This window comes from Octopus bimaculoides, chromosome 15, assembly GCF_046866305.1.
Source record: "Octopus bimaculoides isolate indiv1 chromosome 15, ASM4686630v1, whole genome shotgun sequence".
Lineage (NCBI taxonomy): Eukaryota > Metazoa > Mollusca > Cephalopoda > Octopoda > Octopodidae > Octopus > Octopus bimaculoides.
The window spans coordinates 23,111,778-23,139,171 of NC_142942.1; the positions used below are offsets into that span (position 1 = coordinate 23,111,778).

The 27,394-nt window shown below is 38.4% G+C and overlaps 1 protein-coding gene across 2 annotated transcripts in view; it reads right to left on the reverse strand.

The window, feature by feature from the left end:
* LOC106874110 (syndetin) overlaps window positions 1-21,576 on the reverse strand; it is a 33,643-nt gene extending 12,067 nt beyond the window's left edge. The window contains exons 1-14 of one of the 2 annotated variants that reach the window (XM_089363571.1): window positions 21,086-21,576; window positions 14,654-14,734; window positions 14,016-14,120; window positions 13,094-13,165; window positions 12,359-12,483; window positions 11,103-11,220; window positions 10,171-10,206; window positions 9,540-9,764; window positions 8,207-8,347; window positions 7,432-7,467; window positions 1,746-1,872; window positions 1,444-1,624; window positions 1,096-1,194; window positions 40-130 (exon numbers count right to left, since the gene is read on the reverse strand). In XM_089363571.1, coding sequence (XP_089219697.1) covers window positions 40-130; window positions 1,096-1,194; window positions 1,444-1,624; window positions 1,746-1,872; window positions 7,432-7,467; window positions 8,207-8,347; window positions 9,540-9,764; window positions 10,171-10,206; window positions 11,103-11,220; window positions 12,359-12,483; window positions 13,094-13,165; window positions 14,016-14,120; window positions 14,654-14,734; window positions 21,086-21,127 — 1,479 coding nt within the window. In that variant the 5' untranslated portion in view covers window positions 21,128-21,576. The remainder of the gene's footprint in view (window positions 1-39; window positions 131-1,095; window positions 1,195-1,443; window positions 1,625-1,745; window positions 1,873-7,431; window positions 7,468-8,206; window positions 8,348-9,539; window positions 9,765-10,170; window positions 10,207-11,102; window positions 11,221-12,358; window positions 12,484-13,093; window positions 13,166-14,015; window positions 14,121-14,653; window positions 14,735-21,085) is intronic. The other variant, XM_089363572.1, reaches the window with a different exon arrangement.
* Between the last annotated feature and the right edge of the window lie 5,818 nt (window positions 21,577-27,394).

Consider the following 27,394-nt stretch of genomic DNA (forward strand, 5'->3'; position numbering starts at 1 on the left):
TTCATAATTTCTGAGACAGAACAATAATGAGATTCATACCAAAAGCTGAAGGAGGTTAAAGTTGGATCGCACCGGACATAACTCCCAGCCTTCGTTCTCCAGGAACATCCGTAACTCATCCATTCTGGATCTACAAAAGAATCATTATCAAGACAATGATGATGATGTTTACACCAACACAAACAATGTTTAGACAAACATTAAAGTTTCAATGTTTAGCAGCTGACTCAGTGGAATCTCACGAGATTATCCATCAGCCTCTTCCAGCAACAACTTTGGCCACTGTCTTTGAATTCAATATCTCTATCACTGGTGGAAATGCTTATTAAAACCCCAAAAAACAGTACAGCACCCATACTTTCACCGTTCAGGAACATTGTTTTCACACTCAGAATTATCAAAGTATGGAATAAACTACCCACATCAGTTGTTAGTTGTCAGGGCACTGCATTCTTTTGAAATCCCCCAACACTACTCCAGGCATGCCCATCCACCCTTTCCTCTTTATGGCACCTTTAATGTTTTCTTTTCTGTCTGGTACTTTTCACTTTCTTTCTTTACTTGACTTGTGTCTACTTTCTGTCCCCTCTTTTAACATTTTCTGATGAATTGCAGTGCAACTAAGCACTAAATACAATATGTTTGTGATTATTATTATTATTAATAGGCAGGCTGGCAGAATCATTAGCACACCGGGCGAAATGCTTAGCAGTATTTTGTCTGTCTTTACATTCTGAGTTCAAATTACATCGAAGTCGACTTTGCCTTTCATCTTTTCAGGGTTGATAAATTAAGTACCAGCTGTGTACTGGGGTCAATCTAATCAACTGATCCTCTCCCCCCAAATTTCAGGCCTTGTGCCTAGAGCAGAAAAGAATACTGGAGGCCATTTGTCATCTGGTTTGTGAGGTTCCGCTTCCTGAGATCACCCTTCACAAGCCAATCAGATTTCAGGCCTGGGGGTCAAACCTAGACATTAAACTAACATCAAGCCCATACATAAGTCTACTGGATGATCAGGATGTTGATTTAGGGCTATACAACAAAAGTAGATAATTTAAACCTGACACACAGAGTAAGACAATATTAACGAACCTGTGATGGTTGCGGAAATAATTAAGACTTTGTTGTCGAAGGACATCTTGCAGACTCTCAGACTTGCTGCCACAAAACTCTTCACCAATTTCTATTAATCTGAAATAATTAAAATATTGAAGTTTTATACAATGGTAACAAGACAGACACTACATACCTGTCAGGTAAGAGGTGATACACACTTGTCACCTGACCTACACACCCACACACCTGTCACAGAGTGACACTAAACATAAGTCAGGTGACAGCTACTACACGCCACTCAAATGTCAGATGACTTTTACTCCACACACAGACACACACTTGTTAAATAAAGACACTAAACACAAAATCATTACAATTACTTACCTGTTAACGAGATCCAATACGAGAATGAATTCCTCAAATTTAAAGAAAGACAAATCGGTTCCCAGGATGAATGTCTTCACCTTCTGTTGAACATCTTGCCAGATACGCAACATGCCATGCTGGAGCTTCTGCTGAACATAACGTTGGTTGAACGACAGTTCCTCGTTGTTGGACGGTGGCTCTGAGAGAAATAGACATACAGACAGACAGATAGATAGATGTGGGAAGATAGGTATGGAAATGGAGAGAGACAGACACTGTGGTGGGGAGAGGGGGTTATACAAAACAACAATGGCACTTACCGGAGTCTGGTGTGTCGGCATTGTGTTGTTTATGCCACAACATTGTCTTGTAGTGGCACTTCATCACTTCCCATAATGCTTTGCAGAGGTCAGTGAGGCACGGTGTAAAACTCTCTACAGTGATGTGCTGGACAGAAGAGGAAGAAGATGAGACACAAACATAAAGACACTGCACAGTAATGAAAGAGTTGGTCAAACGAAATGTATTGATTAGAATCTAACGAGACTAAGGAATCGGAGCACAAGGCTATAGATGATGGGCAGTGGAGTGGCACAGAAGGAAAGGGAGCCGCATGTTGTTGTTGTGTGGTTGCCTCAATGGAAGGTCAACATTGCTATGGTAGCTTCAACTGGGCTCGGCCTGTGATTTGAAACCTCAGCCAGATTTCCATTCATACTCCACCCTCTCTGCCAATCCACCCTTTTATTGACTCTAACACTCATAACTGCTACACTCTCTACTGAGTTCCACACACCCCCTATTGAGTGCTTCACACACACTCCTAACAGTCACGTCATAGCAAGGTTACCCTGCAGCACAGTATCCCCCTCACAATCGTCATTGTCCTCTCCACCACCGTTTCAACCTCAGTTCCTTCATTCCGCCATGCAGGACTTGGCTCTGGCTGCTGTCCAATGCCATTTCCCTGAGCCCTGTCCGGCATTATCTGTGAGAAACCTGCAACATCCCAAACACCTGATCTGATCAGTTCTTTCTTTCTTTCTTTCTTTTGCCCTTGGTTCCTTCCACACAACAACTTTTCACATCCAGCAGATGAACCAATGAGGGGAACCTTTACATGCTCCACCTGCCAGAAATAGCAGTCAAATCGTACTCATCCATCTGAAAAGAAGGATACATAAAGTAATGTAGTCCTAGATACATTATGCTTGAACATAGAACAGGATGGCCACGACTGGAATGTCACTCTGAACAGATGTGACTTGGTACTAAACAAGAGCAACTAAGATGTCAGAAACCCAAGTTATGTAAACTTAGAGAAAGTGATCGGTAACTAGGCAAGGGAGATAACTTTAGACAGCAACAAACAAATCCACAGATCTACGTTCAGCATAGCAACAACAGAACATCCATTGTGTGACAACAACAACAACACATGCACAACAATAAATCCATACAACACCACCACTACATGCAATATGAAGGGTCAACTTAATCTACCACCTGGTCCTTGAGCGCCTTTAGAGGTCGGCTTAATCAATCAAACAGCTTTACCACCATCACCTGGCCCTTGGGTACATTCAGTGAAGTTCATTAAGCATTTGGATCAAGCCTCTGATCCCTGGATACCTTCCTCCCAGGTTGGCAGCAGATTTCATGAGAAGACAATAATAAGAGGACCTACCTTCGAAACATCTCTAATCAAATGAGAACTTGGCAACATAAAACTGTTCTTACCATATTTCATACAACCGTTGTTGAGGCCAGCAAACACAGAAAGACATCTTCAAACATCCACACACACACAAAAGTACACTGGATTTAGCATTGCCACTGTTAATCCAGCATGGTTTCTTGGTGTAGGATCTGTTACTGTTATCGTTGTTTTATGGGATCTATACATGTTCTGTTTAATGAGAGGTCAGCCTAGAATGAACACAGATATATGGTGTGTATATATCTGTCATTAGTCTAATTATTGTTGTTGCCACAATTGTATCCCTGAATGTACAAATATTTAGCTGTACGAATCTGTCTTTGTTTTGGATGTAGCGGGGCTCTGTTGTACAGATCCAGAAATGATTATATACTGGATGCAGTAAAGTTCTGTTGCAACACTGGACATAATTTACACACACACACATATATATATCCTCACATATACACAGAGGTAAATACTAGCAAGAACTAGAAACATGCACAATATGTCTAAAACAGCCCAATATGTGTATGAACATGGTCATGCAGCACTGTGTGTGTGCAGCAGCTAACTGCATAAATTGGTGCAGAGAACAAAGAATAAAAAGGTTCTGGTTATTAAATTAGTTAATAAAACAAACATTAAATAAAAACTTTCAAGACTGTATTATAAAGGAAGAGTCATGGAACAATGAAGCTAAGTGATTATTATTATTATTATCATCATTATTATTATTATTATGGCTGGTAGAATCGTTAGCATGCCAGGTCAAGAGCTCAGCAGCTTTTCGACTAAGCTTTACATTCCGTGTTCAAACTCTGCCACAGTCAACTTATTTTGCCTTTCATCCGTTCATAAAATAAGTACCAGTTGCACACTGGGGTCGATGTGACCGTTATTACCCGCTCCCCTGAAACTGCTGGGTTTGTGCCAAAATTTGAAACTTGTTGTTGTTGTTGTTAATGTGGTCAGCTGGCAGAATTGCTCCTGCACCAGACAAAATGCTGAGCAGCATTCCTTCTGCTTTAACATTCTGAGTTCAAAATCGGTCAAAGGTCGATTTTGCCTTTCATCTTTCCGGGATCACCAGACATGTACTCGGGTCCACGTAATTGACTAGTCCCCTCACCCGAAATTTCTGGGGTTTGTGCCTATAGGAGAAAGGATTATTATTATTAATAATAATATTAAGTTAGAGAGTTGCCAGAATTGTTGGTAAGTTGGACAAACCCAAACTACAAAGAAAAGACAAACTAGCTTTCCTTGTAGTTATTCATTCATTCTCAGAACTAAACCATGTGTAGGTGTGTGTGTGTGGAAAGAGAGAGAGAGAGAGATTTGTAAATCTGCATATGTAGTAACACTTGTGTACTTCACCTGATCACTATATATGGACAAGAAAGAGGGAGATAATCGTGTCAGAAGCTAAGGGAGATAATTGGGTTATCAAAATTTAGACGTTCTTGTCTGAAGAAATATCAATTAGGAATTCTTTTACGTCTTTCAGTCATTTGACTACGGCCATGCTGGAGCACCGCCTTGAAGAAAATGATTTTTTAATTATTATTTGTTATTTTCTGAGAGTACACCAACAACAATTTCATAAATAATAGGAATGAGGCAGTGAAAATTCGACAGACAAAATCCAAAGAAGAGAATCAGAAAAAAGTGGTAAGATTTATAGCAAAAGAGAAACATTTATTTTCAAAAATAACGACACTAAAACAACTATTACTAACATCAATGTATTGCTAAGGTGAGCAAAATGAGTTTCTAAGACTACATATGGTGTCACAAGAATTGTAGCTATGTTAATAGAATAGAACTAAGAATATTTATAGAGACAACATGGCAAAGCAATAAAGACAGGAGAAGAACAACAGAAAAAGACAGGCAGATAATATATAAAGATCTAAAATATAAATATACTAATTATTTGATGAGGCTGGGTAGACAAGATGTACAATTCTATAAAATACTACATGCATGACACAATATACAATAAATGTGAAGAAAAATTCATAGAATTAGGTAAATATGTAAGGAGAGGTGAGTTCTAACATTACACAAAAATGGCTACTTTGGTGAACTTGTCTCATTTTACAAATTTTATTAACAGGGTTTTTGTTTTTTATTTTATTGTAACGGACAATTATTAGCTCCGACAGTCTTAAATTAAAGCTTTTATATACAATAATGGCTGTCCACTTGTGACTGAGGAAGACAATCTAAAGTTTTGCAAAGGCATTGTCTACATTTTGAATAGCCTGCTTCATTTCTAACTTGGCTACACTTTTTAATTTTACCTTTTGTGTGTGTGTGTGTGTGTGTGTGTGTGTGTCCACCAACCCATCACTTGACTACTGGTGTTGGTGTGTGTGTGTGTGTTGCTTTATATCAAACAAATGAGAAAAAGTGTTTAGTATTTGTTGCAGAGGATTTTCGTTTTGAAAAGGAAACTGTTTAACTTGCAACTTCAGTTTGAATAAAACTACATCTACATATGTGTGTGTGTGTGTGTGTGTGTGTGTGTGTGTGTGTGTGTGTGTGTGTGTGTGTGTGTGTGTGTGTGTGTATATATATATATATATATGAAATGTAGTGGGGCTACAAAGAGATACAAAAAAGAAAAGATTAACACCATGAAGAAGCACCCAGAAACTTTTACGGTAGGGATAAAGAAATACCACCAGGCATAATGCAGGGGAACCTTTTACCAAAGTGTGGGTGGGTAACTGAAGACTGAACTCTTTAGCAAGACAGAGAGAGAGAAAGTGAGAAAGAGAGTAACATGCAGAAATACATACACACTCACACGTGTGTGTATGGAAATATACATTATATGAAATATATTACATAACATATATATATAATCTAATTTATATATATGTATATATACACACACATACATACATACATACACAAAAAACATGTAACCTGTGCAGACAGTTTTAGAGGAAAGTTGAATTAGAAATTTACCATTTCAATTGAAAATTTAGGATTTATTTATTATTATTATTGATAATAATAATAATGGTTTCAAATTTTGGCACAAGGCCAGCAATTTGGGAGAGGGGTAAGTCAATTAGATTGACCCCACGTATTTTATTGACCCTGAAAGGATGAAAGGCAAAGTTGACATTGGTAGGATTTGAACACAGAATGCAAAGAACCAGAAGAACTGTCACTAAGCATTTTTGCCTAATGTGCTAATGATTCTGCCAGCTTGCTACCATAATGATAACACTTGATAATTTCAGTCCAAGGCCAGTAAATTTGGAGGGAGGTCAAAGGTTAATTACATGATTGGGACTTTATTTTATTGAGCTTAAAAGGAAGAAAGGCAAAACAGATCAAGGCAAGATTTGAACTCAGGATGCTGGAAGAATGGAAGAAATGCTGCTCAGCACTCTTTTGGTTGGCACTCCAATGAATCTGCAGAGTCACAGTCTTTATAGAAAATTTGCCAAAACAAATTCTGTCTGAACGCAGAGAAGTGAAATTATGATGATGATGATGATGATGGGCACGTAAAAAGCACCATTCGAGCATGGTCATTGCCAGTGCTGCCTGACTGGCTCCCATGCCGGTGGCACATAAGAAGCCAGTACCACCTGACTAGCTCTCATGCCAGTGGCATGTAAAAAGCACCCACTACACTCTTGGAGTGGTTGGCATTAGGAAGGGCATCCAGCTGTAGAAACCTTGCCAGATCAGATTGGAGCCTGGCACAGCCTACTGGCTTGCCAGTCCCCAGTCAAACCGTCCAACCCATGCTAGCATGAGAAGTGGATGTTAAACGATGATGATGATGATGATAAAGGAGGCAGGCAGGCATTAACCCTTTTGTTACCATATTTCTGCTGAGATATGCTTCTGTTATTTGAATTAATTTTTAAAACAATAAAGAATTTAGTAAAATAAACAGATTATTGTTAAATTGATGTTTGTAACAAAGAACACGAAATTTTGATGGAAGGTTTTAAAATCAGATCAATTTAATCTTAGAACCAGGGGCAGCTTGAGGGCAGGTCGGCATCAAAAAGGTTTAAGGTGACAGGGTTATTTCAAGTGTTTGACAATAGCAGGTAGAATTCTAAAATTCTAATTCAACCTTCCAAACCAAGACAACACCACAAGTATTAAATTAAATTTTTTAAAAAATCATAAAGAAATAATTAAAAAAAAAACAAATAAACAAAGAATTAAAGAAATAAAGGTAGACTGATGCCAATAATAATAATAATAATAATAATAATAATAATAATATGGAGTGATAACAAAAGCTATTGTGTTGAACTAACCAGATCATGACCAGCTGTAATTGGTATCTCGTCCCACTGGAATGAAAATATAACCACTCCATACATTTAATTAATGCAAAACAAACAAACAAACAACAAAGTAGATGACATTCTCATTATCATTATTATTATTATTATTATTATAGATTTTGTTGTTTTCTTTCTTTTTTGTATGTTGAAAGACTTTGAAAAACAGACAACGATAATAATTACAGCTTGTATGGGGATGAAGGTTGCTTCCCAACCACAGGGTTTCAAGTTCAGTCCCACTGCATGGCACCTTGGGCAAGTGTCTTCTGTTACCACCCTGGGCTGACTAATGCCTTCCGAGTGAATTTTGTAGATGGAAATGTGCATATGGGTGTGTGTGTGTGTGTGTGTGTGTGTGTGTGTGTGCGTGCGTGTGTGTGTGTGTCTGTGAAAGAGAGAGAGAATGTATGTGTGTGTGTGTGTGAGAGAGAGAGAGAGACAAAGTGTGTGGCTGCATTCATCCCAAAATCACTCAGCCATAGACAGTGACATTGCTGTCACATCCACCTGTCAACGGGTCGTCTGCTCACTACGCATCTTCGAAAACTTAAGAATGAGGTATGACCTTATTAGAAAAACAGTTAAGGGTTAGCCACAGGAAGGGTATCTAACAGCACTTCAATAATAGATTCATCTAACCCATGCTAGCATGGGTAAATGGAAGTAAAATCAAATGAATTTCAACAAACAAATGATAAATAAATTTTTGGTAAGAAATCCAGGGAAAGTAAAATATATGACTTACTTTGCATAAATCTGAATATTGCTTTTTCTGAAAGTTGGTTGAAGTGGTGCCAGAGTAGAGCTCCACATAACCAAGAACGATTGTGAACGCTGTGTTGTGGATTGCACTGGTGTAATGCATGTGTAGCTGGTCCATGGCAACCTGTGGAAATAATCAGAGTAGAGAGGGTCACATGACAGGTAAACTGCATCAGATGATGGCATTGAGAGACGGGATTGGACGTTTAAGGGTAGCTGGTAATGATGATGACGACGATGAGGATGCTGATGAAGATGGAAATGACGATGATGAAGATTAGAGTAGATGATGATGGTATTGGTGTCAATGGTATAGCAGATGATGATGATGAAGGTAGTGGACGTGATGGCAGTGGTGGTTCTCATCTCTAAACCTATGGAATCCACTCACCAAATACAAGTCAGAGCCTTACATCATGGCACCATGATACTACAGTCAGGAGCAGAGAAGAGGGCGGCAGTTTGCTTGAAGAATTGGGAAGTATATAGAAAACAAAAAAAATGGTGTTCTGGAAGGTTATAGCTTTGCATCTGGAAGATTAAATATCAATAATAACAAAGATATTGAAGTGTTATCTTACAAATTAATACGTTTTGATATTTCAGGTAAAATAACCATTTACAAAGGTACAAAGGAAACAAAAATGTGAAAATACATACCTGCCTAGGTTGGAATGTCAGTAAACAAACCTAAACAGGTGTATATTTTCTGTCTCTAGTGATGCCATCAACCATGCCACCTCCACCACCACCGCCACTACCAGTACTATTAACATTTAGTATTCTCATTATGACCACCACCACCACAACTAGCACTTCTACTGTCACCAGCACTACCATTCAGTCACTAATCCTATTATGACCGCCATCATTACTATTGTAGTGGAAATAGTGCAGCCCTCCCACGGGACAAGTTACAGGTGGTCAAACCCATGCATAAAAGTGGAAGAAAAGGAAGAACACAGAATTCCTAAAAACAGATGCCAAAAAGAAAAAAATATTAAGTTGTACAAATAAAAGAAAAAAAACTCAAAAAAGGGAGGTGGGGGTGAATAAAGTAAAATAAAATTGCTTCCCAACTAAAAGGGGAGATGTAGAAGAAATAGTACACCACTTGCGGGAGACAAGGACGGAGGAGTCATGTGTCAGTCATTGTAGAGTCTTTTTACTACTATTACTACTACCATACTACCATCACCACTACCACCACTACCATTAGTATAGAATTGGCACCATCACACTCCACACCATTACTAGTAATGCTGCCACCACCACCACCACTACATCGTTAGTTGTATCCAGGGTCCAGTTCTTACCTGTGTCTTACCCAGAAGTCTGTAGGCCGTCTGCACCTTGCTGTAGTGAGCAACGTCAAAACTGTTGCAGGTCTTTGACAATGCTACATCTAGTTGTTCTTCGATGAGTTCCAAAGTGTCTTGGAGTTTGAAATTCAGTTCACTGATACAATGGTAATGTCTGAAGGTACTGGCAGCATTTTGGCACTCTAGACATAACTGGATGGCACCACTGTAGTCTTCTTCCTGTGGAGAGAGAGAGAGAGAGATGGTGAGATGAGAAGAGATGGCCCAATATGTGTGAGTGTGTGTGTGTGTAAAATCTACTCTTACCATTTATTTGATAATAATAATAATAATAATCATAATAATAATAATTATTATTATTATTATTATTATTATTATTATTATTATTATTATTATTATTATTATTATTATTCTAATTGATGTATCAATACCATCAGATGACGTTTCTCTAAAAGAAATGGAGAAACTTTCAAAATACAAAAACCTGGAAATAGAGATAATGCTAACCTTCTCTCATATTATCACTTAATTAGTAAATGGACTAGTCCTACCCACCCACCCCATAGTAGACTAGTAGGGCAGTCCCACAAGCTGTAAATCAGTCAAGCAATGGAAAGGGACTTACCTCCAACATTTCACGCAACCTTAAGTCAGTTCTTTGCTGTGAAAGAGAAAGAAATAGGGTGTCTTAATTAGAACCTGTTTAAATACAAAGGGAGTAAGGGCCAGAGGTTCACCAGGGGTAGAGCAAAAGAGATGTAATTTGCGGGTGACACGGTTCTGGTTCTCAGCATAGCAAACGTTTGAGACAGTGAAGAGCCTAGAAAAGAGTATCAACACAATCATTCAACCTGCTAGAAATGGCAGCTTATACTCATTGAAACCCTTTTAAAGATAGGGGGGGGGGGACAAACACGAATACACAAATATATACGCATATATACACACACACATACATATACATATATTTATGACAGGCTTCTTTCAGCTTCCATCTACCAAATCCACTCATAAGGCTTTGGTCAGCCCAAAGCTATAGTAGAAGACACTTGCCTAAGGTGCCATGCAGTGGGACTGAATCCAGAACCCTGCGGTTGGAAAGCAAGCTTCTTACCATACAGCCACGCCTATATATATATACACACACACACACACACACACACACACACACACGATGGGTTTCTTTCAGTTTCCATTAATCACATCTACTCACAAGGTTTTGGTTGGTCTGAGAGTATGGTAGAAGACACTTGCCCAAAGTGCAATGTAGTGGGACTGAACCTGGAACCATGTGATTAGGAAGCAAACTTCTTACCACATAGCCATGCTTGTGTGTGTATCCATCATCATCATTGCTCAGTCTGACTTCCACTTTTCCATGCTGGCATGGGTCAGGCAGAATTCATTGAGTCACATTATCTACAGTCAAACACCCTTCCTCTCACCAGTTCTCACCAGTTTCCATATAAGGTAATATTTCCCTATGGCCAGACATGTTTATACGGAAAATTGAAATAAATAAAATGAGTGAAAAAAAAAATATGTGAAATGACTTACCAATGTTTTGATTGTGTGTAGAGACTTAAGTAACGACATTAGCTGGCTTCGTTTACGGTAATTTGCCAATAAGCCAAGACTTGTTGCAGTAAAACTCTCTCTGGCTTTCAGTAGTTGACTGTTAAAGAGAATTGGTTTAGAGACACACGGATTAAATATGATGAAACATAACCACAATAGAAACAAGAGCAGGTAAACACCAGCACCACCATCACCACCACCACCACCACCATCACCACCTACACAAACCAGCTGCAGGTGGGTGTCCCTGTAAGGTCATTTAACCTGTTTTAAGGGGAAGGACACATTGAATGAATCCTCAACATCATTTGACATCCACTTTTCACACTTGAATGGGTCAGACAGAAATTTGTTGAGGCAGATTTTCTGTGACTGGATGCCCTTCTTGTTGCCAACCCTCACCTATTTCCAAGCAAAGGAATATTTTCTGATACCCGGACATGGTTCCATGGAAGATTGAAAATAAAGGGTTTGATTTGTATGATCGTAATGTTCATTTCAAAGTACCACATGCTGTCAAGACAAGACACACACATGCATATATGATAGGCTTCTTTCAGTTTCCATCTACCATATCTATTCAAAAGGCTTTCGTTGAACTGGGGCTGTAGTAGAACACACTTTCCCAGGGTGCCTTGCAGTAGGACTGAACTCCAAAACCACAAGTTGTAAAGCTAAATTCTCAATCCCCACACTTCATATTTCACAATATTGTCTTAAAAAGCAAAATCAATACATTAAATAATGCAGTCCTTTGTATATGTTGTCTATACAGGATGGTCGTGACTGGATTGTTTTTGATCACAAGTTTGGTGGATCAGAGCAGACCTAGGGCTAAACAGACTGATGCTGACAATTATGTCCACATTAGAACTGATGACCCAGAGTAGTACTGGATCAATATGGTATCTACACGGTTGTGTGACTTCTACACGGGTAGACAGAGGGTCCCCAGGGTGTGAACTCAACGGTAGTAAGTCAGAGGTGAACTCCTGAACCTTGGGTTGGCACTTCTGCACATTAATCTCTATGTCTCAACATGCAGCATTCACATTGCTAGGAATTGAACCCTGGATCACCGATATAGTCATAGCAACTGCAGCAGAAACATCAACGGTATATATGTGAAAGGTAAACAACAATGGCTGGTTTATGAGTAGGAAGAGGAGGGGGAAGAGATAGCAGAAAGAGAGAGGGTGAGAAAGAGAAAGAGAGGAATGAAGACAACAGCTTACCTACGTCCTGTGGTACATATCCCACCTGCTGATTGCAAGGTTTTCTGTAATTCCATGACACGTTGTAGTTCTGTGACATAGGCAGGGTGGTTCTGCAGTACCAATTCATAAACCTTCCTTGACACCTGGGGTACAGAGAAAATATAACGAGCTTAATGATATGTCTTCCTACCATCAATACCTGTATTGGTAGACAACAGTTACCTATCCTAATTACAGGTATTCCTTCATTCACACCTTGTCCTCCTCCTTTGACACTTCTTTTAGTAGACAATACAGAGAGTTTTCTTTATCACTGTTTGTCCTTCCATCACACACCTGGGCAGGTAGGCAACCATATTAAATATCTTTTCTTTTATAACATCCATCCTGTTAGACAATATAATGAACCGTCTTAATTACATCTTGTCAGAACACTTGTGAGTACCAGATGACACAGTGAACAATCTCAATAACAGACCCCCCTGCCATGACCACAGTGTTGAGAGTCAATACAAGGAACTGCCCTTCCTTAACACTCCAGTCATAACAGAAACTAGACTGAACTATTTTTAGTACTCGGAGTAAATGTTAAGACATTCCCCAGCAGTTAGGGGACACACTGGCCCCAAATTGATAAGATGTAATATCAGAGACATTCTCTCTCTCTCCTATTTTATAATTTGGTATAAGGAAGCGCAGAGGGGACATCAAGTCCCTAAACACACACACACATCAAAATCAGTTTTAACTTACCACATCCAGTTGACCCCTTAATCTTGCTCTGTCGGCATCAATCTGGCTTAGTTCCAATGTCTCAGGTAATTTCTAGAAAGAAATCAGAAAGAAGTAAAAAATGAAAACGCAAAGCTTCAAATACAGAAGAAAGATTTCAATCAAAAGCTCTGGAAACCATCTTGTGGACAACAACAAAAACCTGGCTAACAATAACAACAACAACAGATTTATAGAAACAAATCTGAGAGGAGGAGTTAATAAAATATTTTTTTTTTATGGACAACAAATCTCCTTTTTATATTTACAATACAGCAATAGCTACAGCATGGTTCAATTAGACTGATTTCTGATCACCATCAGGTGTCTCATCCCTGGATATGCCTCTTATTTGACCTACAATCACCACCAGGTATCTTATTTTGTGGTATGTCCACTGTTTGACCAGTAAATACAATCAGGTGCCTTACTTCAAGACAAGACCCTCTTTGACCTATAATCACCACTAGATGTCTCCTTTCCAGTTAGGTCCACATTAAAAATCCCAAATATCTGAGAGGACATGTGAGAAATAAAATTATAAATATATGGACAAATTAAACCTTATCTTTTGACTGCATCATCATCATTTAACCTTCTATGCAGACGTTTTAAATCTCGGCAACATTTCAGACCATCACCATTATTGTGATATCTATTTTGCCTTTAATAACATGGATAGGATAGTTTTGCAATACAACAAATCACCCGTTGTCTTCATTTGGCACCAACTCATTTGTAACATACTGAGATCAAACCACCTCAGCTGTACCAATACCTTCCTTGGTCCGCTTCTGAAGTACAACTAAGATTCCCAAATACAAATGAAATACCATCACACTACCACTAAAGTACACTCAAGGGTACCATTGAAATGGTACAACCACCATAAAGTACCACTTACCTTTAGTTCATACTCACTGGTGTCAAACTGTTCCGAGTTATAATAAAAGGATTCAATGCTTTCCAGTATTTCCTGATCCACATGGGGATCCCGAAACTGTTCAGCCTGCAAAAGGGGAGAAATATAATTAGGAAAAATATAATTACTGTCTGGTCTGGATAACGGGGAAATATTTGAGGGAAAAAAAGTGTTTGTGTTTTTTACTTGCTCACCCAGTCTAAACAACTTTGAGATTCCCAAATACAGCAAGATTACTAAACAATGAATTCAGGTATAGAAATTATATTAGGGTTAGAATAGAATGAAAGGGTCTTGCAAGCCCTCAACCAAGGAAGCTTGCAAGTTATTTGGTGTCCATACAAATGCCACTGGTACAAAAAAGCACCCAGTGCACTTTGTAAAGTGGTCAGCATTTGGAAGAGCATCCAGCCGTAAAAATCATGCTAAAACAAGCAAAGGGGTCTGATGCAGTCCTCCGAAACCAACCCAATCGATTCCAGCACAGAAAACAGTTGCTGATGAATGATAATAATACTAAATACACAAATAATTTATTCTCAAATGCAGGATAATGCTAATAGCATGACCAGGATAAACCCCCACCCATCGCGACCCTTCTATAGTGACGTGTTACTTACTTTAGATTTTGTTACAGCTGGGTCAGAACTCAACTGTTGAGGGCTGATGACGGCTTCATCTGTAGGGGACTGGATACTGTCCTGAAAAAGAAATAAAATAGCAATAATAACGTTGTGGTGGTGGTGAATCACAGGCTGGAGGAGGGTGTAATGAGTTGTTGAATGTTGGGAGGTGACTATCAAGTCATTATCAATATATGTCATGTCTCTACATCTGTGACCATCCTCAACACACACCATCAATATACATCGCATATCTGTATACATTCCCATACGATAAAGATCTTTCACATGTCACAGACTCACTGAGCCAGTTTCTGTGACACACACACACACACATATATATATATATATATATATATATATATATATATATATATCGACTTAAGTTTTATGAGTGAAACTAGGTAATGGGAAACTGTACTGAAACCATCAGATGGCCTGTATATGTGGTTAATAGGTCCAGCCATGTCACACTGTGTTGTGCTGATTCTATTTGAGAATTACATTAAGAGCAGACATGTCTGAGAAATATTCAGCCACTTCCATGTTAATTAAAGAGCAGATAATTCAGCTGATCAAACAACTAGACACTCTTAGGTGAGTTTCAATAGAAGAGTCCATCATTATGGGTAAGACAGGTCATACCAAGATTTATAACTCCACAATGATCAAACTTATGACACTTTCTGAGCAGATCAGAACTCGAGAGGAAGTGAGAATGTCACCAAAGCAAAGATGGCTCTATTGTTTCAACTTGGGTAGATTACAAAAACAAAAGGGTACCTCTAGAGAAACAGGCCAACAAAGGAATTTCTAAGGGCTTGTTCAATGATAGCCACCAATGATAGCTAAATCTACCTCAAAACACACCTAAAAATGGAAACAGGTTGAATAATGTAGTCTTAGATAACATTATATCTAAAGCAAAGATAGGATGGTCATGACTGAAAAGTCTGTTTGTTCAGGGCTGAGGTGTGGGGTGGAGACTTGACACACCAGTTCCCTCCCACGTATTGCTACTGGTCATCTTTAAAAACGAAGGCCAAACACAACCAGAACACAGAGAATAAGGAACATTGAGACAACGTTTCTCATAAATGTTGATAGACAAAGGAACTCACTGAGGCTGCCAACATCGGACAACGGTCTGGGGTATCATCAGATTAATGTTGTGTGGTCTACCTACACTTAACTGATGCATTACAGGGTGTGTGAGAGTTTTATTGCATGTGTGTGTGTTTGTGTGGATCTTTGTCAGTAGCCAGAATTAAGTACAGATCAAAGACTGACAATTGATATGTACTAAAAAGAAAAAAGAAAACATTGTCACAACTGAGAGAATTTGGGGCTAAATTTAGCAAAAGATGAGGTAAAATAAGCATTAAAGATGTTTTTTGTCCCAGAGAAAAACTGCAGGAGCTGCTCAGAGGCATTGTAAGCTCTTCTGACGAATGCAACAGTGTGTGAGAAACCCTTCTGAATCATCAGCCGGTATCTCAGAGTTACAAGTGTTTTGTCCCTTAACCTGTATGCTTTCGTCTGAGTAGGGGAGCAAAGACTGACTTTGTCTTCACACATAGAGTGGTTCCACCTGTGGTCCCTTGTCAATCATGGCCTTTTTCACTTGGTATCGGCTGCCTTGCCTATTTCCTTGGTGTCTTTCTTCGGCTGTTTGGGTTGCAGACAACTGAGGTTCAGTTTAGCAACAGATAATTCTATTCTTAATAGAATCTACTAAAAACCAATAGAGAGAGAGGGGGGGGCGTAGATGTGGTTAAGATGTTCACTTCCTAACCACATGGTTTCAGGTTCAGTTCCAAAGTGGACCAACCAAAAGCAGGGGAGTTGATTTGGTAGATGGAAGCTAAAAAGAACTCCCTCATGTATGTATGGATGCAAGAGAGAGAGAGAAAGAGATTGATTATGAGCAAGTTCCTATTTCCCTTGTCTTCATTGGTTTACAAACAATGGCTTCATGTCAGAGTCCTTTGATTGCAGTCCAGGCTACATGACACGTCCTGACATGTTGCATGGCCTTTGTAAACAAAATGTGCATTCAAATAGTGTCATGCGTTTCTAGCTCTTCACAATAACAAGTCCAAACTGTTCGCTATTTGACAAACTGAGAGACTAATATCTCTTATGGAAACTAGATGACGTCTGGCAACAGGAAAGCCATTTGGCCATAGCAAACTGCCCCAACATACTCTTGTCTGACCCATGCAAGCATAGAAAGGTAGACATTAAAACAATGATGATGATGATGAGGATGATATGATAAAAAAGAAATATTCATTGAAGATGAAAGGAAAGGTCTATAGGGGTTGTGTGAGAGCTGCAATGCTGTGTGGGAGTGAGACATGGTGTTTGAGAGAGAGAGAGAGACGGCAATTTTGAGAAGGACAGAGAGCAATGGTGAGAGAAATGTGTGGGGTGAGGCTGTTTGATAAGAGGAGGATTGAGGACTTGATGGGGATGCTGGGGTTGGAGGAATCGGTGGAAAATGCTTCTTTCCACTCACAAGGCTTTGGTCAGCTTGAGGCTATAGTGGAAGACACTTGCCCAAGGTGTTACATGGTAGGATTGAACCCAGAATCATGTGGTTGGGAAGCATGCTTCTCACCACACACCCACCCGTGCCTATCTTGATTAGATTTGTATCGACACACAAATACAAATGCACTGTGTGTGTGTGTGTGTGTGTGTGTGTGTGTGTGTGTGTGTGTGTGTGTGTGTGTGTGTATATTTGTAAATAGTAAGACAATGCTATGTCAATTTGTAATAACCCTTATTATTATTGATGATGTATATCTAAACGCACAGCCCTAAACACTTCAGCTTTCCACCTGCATTTTATTCCAGAAACGAACAAACCACAACAAAAACCACAAAACTGCAGGAGACGACAGTTGTTTCAAGTCCTGGTTTAAAGTAATGGGGTGGGGGAGAAAGAAGTGCAGGGTGGGTGACTATGGAGGAAATTGTAATGGTCTTAAGAGGCCTTTCTAGTTGAAGACATTAACGAGTCATAACAAAAGGAAATGCACCAAGCAATCGATTTCATAATTATCTTACCTGCGGATGATAAACAAAGTCAATCAGACGGATCATTGATCGACATGTATTGACATGTGACAAGACTAAAGAACTAGAGAGAGGAAGAGGAGAGGTGGTGGTGGGAGGAGAAGAGTGGTGGTGGTGGTAGTAGTAGTAGTAGTAGTAGGAGGTGGACTGAATGAAACAGGGTGGATGACAATGTTTTGTAAGCTATGGTATTAGTTTTATTGGTCTGAGAGCAGGAGCAGAACCCACAGACTTTGGAAGTGTTTAAGACCAGTGAGATGAATATTGTTAGGAATCCTATTGAACAGCTGCAAGTCTCGTTCAGCAGGAAAACATGTGCAAGGCAGGAATTCGAGACGAACAACATTCAGGAAATACAAACAATGTGTCTAATTTGGTTTGACAAGAACCTGTGCTTCATTTCTATGTCTGTCAGCAAAAGAGGAAGAGTAGAAGAAGAAAGAGAGAGAAATAAAGAAAGAGAGAGAGAGAAAGAGGGGAGAGGTGACACCTGCAGTAAAAAGATATTCAGGTTAATAGATTAAAGAAAAGGTATTACAGGTGTGTCTGCCATCCCACATGGCCAAAATCTGGTGGGGAAAACTGGAGGTCATAAGCTGTGGTTTAAAATACACAATTTTGCTGTTATTCTGAGGACAAACACCCTGACCATATTCAGTTCTTGTTCTTTTTTGTTTTGTTTTTCTTTCTGAGGATTATATATATACACACACACACACGCACACCACAAAACCCTGTTTGTGTTTTTTTTCATATCTACTTCACACCTAGAACCATCCACCCCTGAGTCGAATCTATGGTTTAAACTGTATTTGTTACATATCTACACACCTGCAGTGTGCTACCAACACGACACCTCATGATTGTTTTACCTGACTGCGAACCCTATGTTATGGCACCTAGCCAGTTCTGCACCAAGATTCTAATGTATCCTATATCTACACACACACACACACACACACATATATATACACACATGCATGCACACATATATGCATTATGTGTTTGTATACATATAAGAATTCTTTATAAACTTTCGAGAGAACATGAAATAATTAGTTTTTAGAACAATGGTTCTCAAAGCACATCACATCACAGCTCTAACGAATAGCATGGAAATATTGCAATGAGCTTCAACAACCATTATGCCAAAATGTGTGTGTGTGTGTGTGTGTGTGTGTGTGTTTAACAGCAGAGAATTGCAATGCATTCAGAGAAAGTTGTGGACAACATCAGTTGATAATAAATACAATATTTTCTGATGGAAACTGGTAAAAAAGATCTAATATAAATTTTGGTAATGTGGTCTAACACAAGACACAGACTGGTAGTATGGGCGTAACAGCATAAACTCGTGTAAACCCACTTAAACTACTTGTAGCATAGTCCTACATACGGCCACAGAGGCTACTACAGCATGGCCTGACATAAGACAATGACTGACGACAGTTTTATATAAGCCCACATAGACTGCGATTGCATTCTTAGTCGGCATTTTAGGCAAGTGTCATCTAATTTAGCCCCAGACTGATCAATGCCTTATGGGTGAATTTGGTAGGCGGAATCTGTGTAGAAACTCGTTGTCTGTTTGTCTCCCTACCCACCGATTGACAACCTGTGTTGCTTCGTTTATTTACGTCCCCGTAACTTAGCAGTTCGGTAAAAGACCACCAGCAGAACAAGCAACAGATTTTTTTTTTAAGGACTCGGGTCTTTTAGTTCGACTATACCCTTCAAGATGCCCCAGCATGGTCGCAGTCCAATGATTGAAACAAGTAAAAAAAGAAAGAAGGATTTCTATAGAGTCACATAAGACCACCGCAGACAGTGTTTGTCTAAAATAAGTCTGCACAACCTCTAACAGTCTAAAATTAAACCACACACACATAGACCGGGATACTCTAACGTAAGACCATGTAGAATATGATAGTCTAAAGGATGGTTGGTCTATGACTTAAATCGATCGTCTGAATTTAAAATAGACAACTAGGGGACATTTATCGAGTACAATTCTAAATATAATGAAAACCGCTTAATATAATCACGGACAATGTTGCAGAACGGTTATTGTTATCGGAGTTAGTGGGGCACAAACAGAGTATATAACAATATCTGTACGGGATATTGTTAGATGCTCTGCTTAATGTTATCGTCTAGTAATCGTGATCTAAAAGAGCTTTCTAATCTTGTCAACGTTGTGGCAAATCATTAAAGGTCAATTGTCAGAATATCCAGACACATTTAACACGGAACTGGGGGTCAGAGGTGTGCAGGGGGACTGGGAAGGGTTAGCGCTACTCAAATACTTTGGGGATCTGTAACAAATATATACGTGTATGAGTGTACAGGCATATGCACGTGTGTGTATATATATATATATACATATATATGTGTGTGTGTGTGTGTGTATATTGAATTTGAATCCTTTTTAGACTGCAAACGTTCGTTGGGTTTTGTTTTGTTTTGTTTTTGCATTTGAAAATAACTGTAGTGCACAACATATAAGGTGCATCCGCTTATTGTAATCACAAACAATGGTATCAGGCAGTTATTGCTATCTACATCATCAGATCCCAGATTCGTCCCTAACAAAAAGCGGCCGCCTCTGCACAACTACACAATATCGTATACATCATCATATATACACACATATATATACATACATATATATATATATATATATATATATATATATATATATATAGTTATATTGAGTAGTATGCGGCATGGTTTTCTTTCTCTCCTGTTCGCCGTCTTACGACACGCTGTTATGTGGGTGTGTACCTTACGTGGTCTACAATCGTGTTTGTTATGTTTTCTATTAAATGCTGACACACAAGAATGTCTCCACACACACCTCTATATATATATATATATATATATATACACACACATACCGCTAAATGACAAGCTAACACAACTACGACTACTACTAACAAACATGATATCAATGAAGAAACCTCTACGAGGTCTTTCAACCTGACGACAGGAGAGAAATAGCAGCCAAATTGTTTCCTGAAACCACACTCCAGTTTTGAGGAAAGGAAGGGACACACTGCGTAATGTAGTCGTAGATACATGTGTGTAAAACCAACGAGACGGGCATGGCTGGAATGCTTTTAATCTTGGGTCTTCACGATTGCGGTTGCACGGCTACCATGCATTAAAACAACTACTATACATGTTTAAACATGAGTATATATTCATGCATTATACATACATATCTATATATATATATATATACAGAGAGAGAGAGAGAGAGAGACAGGGGGGGGGGGTCAATGCAGGCACGTATATGTGTATGCATATATGTATTTATGGAGAGAATGCGAGCCACCAACTCACCTGTTTGCCTATCAACAGCTTCAATTTCTTCTTTATGTCCATCACTGCAACTCCATCAGAGAGAAGACGACCACCACAATAACACTCTATACACAAATTAATAAATTATGAACTATATATATATATATATATATATATATATATATATAGCGAAGAACGGTGCTTTATATATCGCAATCCAATGTGTTTCACGACAGAGACAACATATACATGTATATATATGTGTGTGTATATATACGTGTGTGTATATATTATATATGTATATATATCCCAGTCAATGAAGTGACATTATATATATATATATATACACCCAGTCCAGTGTTGTATGAGAAAGACACACGCACAGTATAATATATATGTTCCAGCCAATGTGTTGTATGTCGAATTCAGTAGAGAGGTGACATTTATGGATATAATTGTGTAAATAGAAACGGTTATTTGAAGGAGAGACGAAGCGGAATGAAGAAGAAGAGAATCGCCATTTTATAAGTAACGATAACAGCGTCACCTGGTGACAAGTCGACGAAATAACTGCCCGTAACTCGTCTCACCTCCCACTTATAATGGAGAGGTGTGTCGGTATTGTAAGGTTAATTATAGTAGTGTAGTAGTAGAGTGGTAGCGTCGTAGGGAAAAGTGTAATGTAGCAGTGAAGTGGTGATTCTACAGGATCGAGGAGCTATTCGTGATAGTAGTAGTAGTTGTAATATAGTGTTGTTATTGTGGTGGTGGTCATATCGGGTTCGCAGTGGTTGGTTAAGGCTATAACGGATGCTCCCCTTTATATATGCATGTGCGCGCGCGTGTAATAGTAGTAGTAGTAGTAGTATCTGTCATCATCATCATCGTTTAACGTCCACTTCCCATGCTGGCATGAGTTGCACGGTTTGACTGAGGACTGGCAAGCCAGGAGGCTGCACCAGGCTCCAAGCTGATCTGGTAAGGTTTCTACAGCTGGATGCCCTTCCTAACGCCAACCACTCCAAGAGTGTAGTCAATGCTTTTTGTCTATATAAATATATGTATGTATGTGTGTGTGTATGTGGGGTAAGAAGCTTGCTTCCCAGCCACATGTTTTTGGGTTCAGTTCCACTGTGTAGCACCATGGGCAAATGTCTTCTACTATAGCCTCAGGCCAACCAAGGCCTTGTGATAGGATTTGGTAGATGGAAACTGAAAGAAGCCCGTCGCATATGTATGTGTGTATGTGTGTGTATTTGTGAGTGTATACATGTGTATGTATGTCTGTATATACTTTTTATCTTTTAGATGTTTCACTCATTGGACTGTTCGCTTCCTGGGGCACCACTTTGAGAGGCTTTAGTCAGACAAATTGACCCTGGTACTTACTCTTTAAGGTCTGGAAATTATTCCATCAGTGTCTTTTGCTGAACAGCTAAGTTACAGAGATGTAAAGAAACTAACACTGATTGGCAATTGATGGTAGGACAGACACACACACACACACAAACATATATATGCAGATATATATATATAGGCACAGGAATGGCTGTGTGTTAAGAAGCTTGCTTCCCAACCACATGGTTCCAGGTTCAGTCCCACCTTCAGCAAGTGTCTTCTACTATATCCTCGGGCCAATCAAAGTCTTATGAGTGGATTTGGTTGACAGAAACTGAGAGAAACCCATCGTACATATATAAATAATTATACATATATAAATAATTATACATATATAAATAATTATCTGAGGTCTTGAGTTTATATCAAATGGAAAGTTTTCTTTGTAATACATAGATTGCAAATCTTGATGCCATTGGTGTATATTGTTTTAGGTCAGTATAGCCAAAAAAAGATATTTAACATATTAATTCCCTGGACTTTCAGTTTCCAAATATAGCTTTCAAATAGCAGTGACATTCCTCTTTCCTTTGTTTAAAAAGATGAACTTGTAATTGTGTCTTTTGAAACTTCCCTCAGTCATTCTTATGTTGTGTTTTCAAGTAAAGTCATTGTTATTATTATTAGCACCAATATTACATTTCCTGTGTACTTTGGGTTTGAGAATTATACTGTGTTCTTCACACACACACAAACCATTTTTCTAGCGCCAATATATTTCTTGTGATCTTCCCATACCGAATTCTTTTGTGTGTCTCAAGCAATTACCATTAGCGACAAAGTAACAACAGCAATCATGAACCACCCATAGAGTTTCTACATGGCTGCTTCTCCTGCTAGAAAAAGCAGCTAAATCTTCCTCAAAATCACACTGTATCGGTTTGAAAACAGCAGACCCAGGACATTTAGATAATGTTGTCTTAGATACACAACATGTTAATAAAAGACAGGATGGTAATGACTGGAATGGTTTTGATTATGGGTCAGCTTGATTGAGGCTGACCTCAATTTCAATAGCAGCAGCAGCAGCCACTGATCATTCTGACCTTACAGGTCATCTAAACCAGCCAATCAAATGTCATCAAATAATCTTTTGACTCTTCACATCAGATAACAATCTGGTTTACACCACTTCGATCAAGACATCTTCCACAGCTTTTTATCTTTTGTTTTATTTTATATCTCATATCACACTTGAAGCAACAATGGACTAAGTCAACCTTGGTCTCAAACTGAAATGCATATCAGTAAAACAAAATTTTGAGGTGTTGCTTAACCATTGTTCAGAGCTATGTCAAAAGCGTCCCAACAGTGACCACCCCATCACGACTTAATAATCCAATGTTCTTTTCCAATAACACACTGAGTGATTTAGTTGCCATTTCTAGCAGTTTGATCAACCATGCAAAGGATCTTTCAGTAGCTTGCATCAGTAAAGTAGTAGCTGTTGTTGTTGTTGTTAGTAATGGTGGTGTTTTAAAACCCCAGGCAGCTTTAAACAAGTAGAATTATGACCAAAGGATATGTCAACCATGATTATTTCTCTTATCTCAAACTACGTTATGCTTCTCTGTTTTTTAGCTCTGCCTTCAGCTGTTTTTTAGGGTGTCCTCTCTTCCATCTCACTTGTGGGTTCCAGATATAACCTGATGTATAATGCAGGGAGTTGGTTTCCTTAAAGTGTGGCCTTTTGGATTGTGCTGAGAAGATTTGTTAAGCCAAGTGAAACATTAGTCGTGGCTGTTGCCAGTGTCCTGTAAATGGCACCTCTCCCAGTGGCACATAAAAAGCATCCAGCACACTCTGTAAAGTGGCTGGTGTTAGGAAGGGCATCCAGCCATAGAAGACAAGCCAAAACAAACTGAAACCTGGTGCAGCTCTCTGGTTTACCTGTTCCAGTTAAACCGTCCAACCCATGCCAGCATGGAAAGTGGACATTAAACGATGATGATGATGTCATATGTTTTCTTAAGGGAGGGCTTTCTTCTCTGAGGTCCAGTTGGTTTTGAATTGGCATTGATGCTTCTGTATCCTTGCTTTTTTTCTAGGCACAAGTGAAGCCCTACTAAGAGATTTCACTCGGCTGGCAGAGGTCTCAAGGTCACTGAGACACAAATAACTACACTGCAACAAAGACTGGGCCTTGTGGTGGTTAATATAAGGCAGTGAGTGCATTTTTCATGGCACCAGCACTAGTGAGGTCCCCATGTCCTTAACAAAGCTGAAAGGACCTTACATCTTTGCTCACGTTCCAGTCTCTTTAAGTGTGAGCAGCATGTGTGACAGAGGTTTGTAAGATAGAGAACAGAATGATAAAACTGGAACTGCATCAGTTGTAACAACAAGGAATGCTCCAGTTGATCTGATCAACGGAACAGCCTGCTTGTGAAATTAACACACAAGTGGCCGAGTACTCCACAGACACATGCATACCCTTAATGTAGTTCTCAGGGAGGTTCAGTGAGACATAGAGTGTAACAAGGCTGGCCCCCTTTGAATTACAGGTACAACTCATTTTTGCCAGCTGAGTGGACTGGAGCAAAGTGAAACGAAGTGCCTTATTGAAGGACTCAAAGTGCTACCAGATATTGAACTCACAATCTTACGCCTTTAAGCTGGATATTCTAACTACTAAACCATGGGCCTTCACAATAGAGATAAACAATGAGAGAGATATGTGACAGGAGTACTGTCAGTGATAGGGTCACTCTATATTCTAAGGTAGATACATTCATGTAATACATAACCAAGGAAATACCAAAATAACAAAATGCCAAGAACACAACACATACCAAAATGGAAACAACAAAAAACAAGGAATTCTCCAATAAATCTATCATTTATTTCTCTCTGAAAATTATTTCCAAAGAACACGGTAAAGAATGAACATTATTATTATTCACTTGATTCACAAAATATAACAGTTTTGTTGTATTTTTTAGGTGGGGGGGGAGTGAGGTTGTTCTCCCCCCACTTCACCTCTGTAGTTTTTATTTTATTTTATTTTTTTAAGGTGAGCAAAACATAACAGAGACAAAGAAAACCTTCAACTTTGTCCCAAACCTGTTTCTCCACCCAGGGCTGGGTAGATTCCAGATTTTTATAAACATTTGCTTTGAGCTTTGGTGAAAAACAATACAAAATAAAGCAGTTTTTTAAAATCAATTTTTAGTGAGAAGACTTAATTGTATTTTTTTTTATCATAAATTATATAGTTTTAAAGTTTTATTTTTATGTATGTATTTTGTCTTTAGTAATTTTTTTTTGTTTTTAAGGGGGAGGCTGCAATTGTTTCTTAGTTGTGATTTGATGTGATTTTATGAATGAATTCATACAGATGGAATTAATATGAGGGTATTGGTGGTGGAGATGGTGGTAGTGGATATACACACACATACATATTTATATATATGTGTGTGTATGTATGTTTGTATGTGTGTGTGTATATATATATATATAAGTATGTATGCATATATGTATATATTATGTACCGGTATATACATATCACAATCGTCTTCATCTTTACCATAACTTTCAACATTTTAATATCTATTTTTCCAAACTTCTATTGACCTGAAAGTGTACATTGTATGAAAAATCTCCATCTGGAGCAATCAGGCATCGTTTTCGCTGTAACATTTAACATCCTGAGATCTCATCTATTTTCCCTCTGTGTGTGTGTGTGTGTTAAATTTTAAGTAAACCTGTTAAAATGATAATGCCAAAGATGACAGTGAAGACGAAAATATTTGAAATGAAAATTTGTAAAGACAAAAACAAGATGGAAAATAAAATAAAAGAATAAAATAATAGGACAGGTATTTACAGGGATTGAACACACGTTCTCTCTCTTCCTGCCACATACGTTACAATTATTTTACCACCTGATCACCGATTCCTGAAACTCCAAATAGCTGAAAGGTATGGAACAAAAGCTGTTTAGCTATGGTGCTAGACGATGGGATCAAACGGTGTGGTAGACATAGTTGAGAGTTCCTGGTTCAATCAGAGAACTCTTTCCTTAGCCCAGTTTGCCTGGCTGATAATAGCCCTACACATACCAATTCCACTTCGTAGCGGCGATTGCCAACAAATGTTAGAATTCTTAATGTTACTGCGAGAAATGACTTTGAGACAAGGTAGATAACTCTGCTGACCTTATTCTCTACCTTTACAAAGAGCACTCGCCATTTTAGTTATTTTCTGTTAAAAACATATTCACATGGCACAAGTGATATGGTTGGATATACAGAGAAATATATTTACTCCAGCAAAAAGAAATATTTTTATACAACTAGTATTCGTCTATGATGTTGAATCATTCTTAAAACTCTATCTAAAACTTGAATAAATCAGCTTACACGCAACCAATATGCAACTGGTCAAACATATTGGGTTCTATGAGTAATAAACATTATTAATTTCCAAATATCGTCGTATTTCCTGATCATCAAATATGTTGTTTTATGTATGTTTATTATAAATTATCGTTTGATAAAATTCTTTGCGATGATTAATGACCAATAGCAATATTTATTTTTAATTTGATGAATTTAAAATGTGACTTTATTGACAACCTCACTTGTATATATCTGAAAACATAAAATAAACTTGTTTTAAAAATTTGCTGATGTTTAAATTGGTAATAAAACTCGATACTGTTACTTGTCCATCTTATTGAAAAATATTTTAAAATCTGATAATTATATCAATAATAATGATCGTTTCCATTATTGGCACAAGGCCTAAAATGTTGGTGGAGGGGACTAATTGATTACATCAATCTCAGTGCATAACTGGCACTTATTTCATCAGAAAGAGATGAAAGGTAAAGTCAACCTCGGTGGGATTTGAACTCAGAATGTAGCGACGGGAAAAATACCACTAACCATTCCTTCCAGTGAGCTAAAGAATCTGCGAGTTCGCCACCTTATATAATAATAATAATAA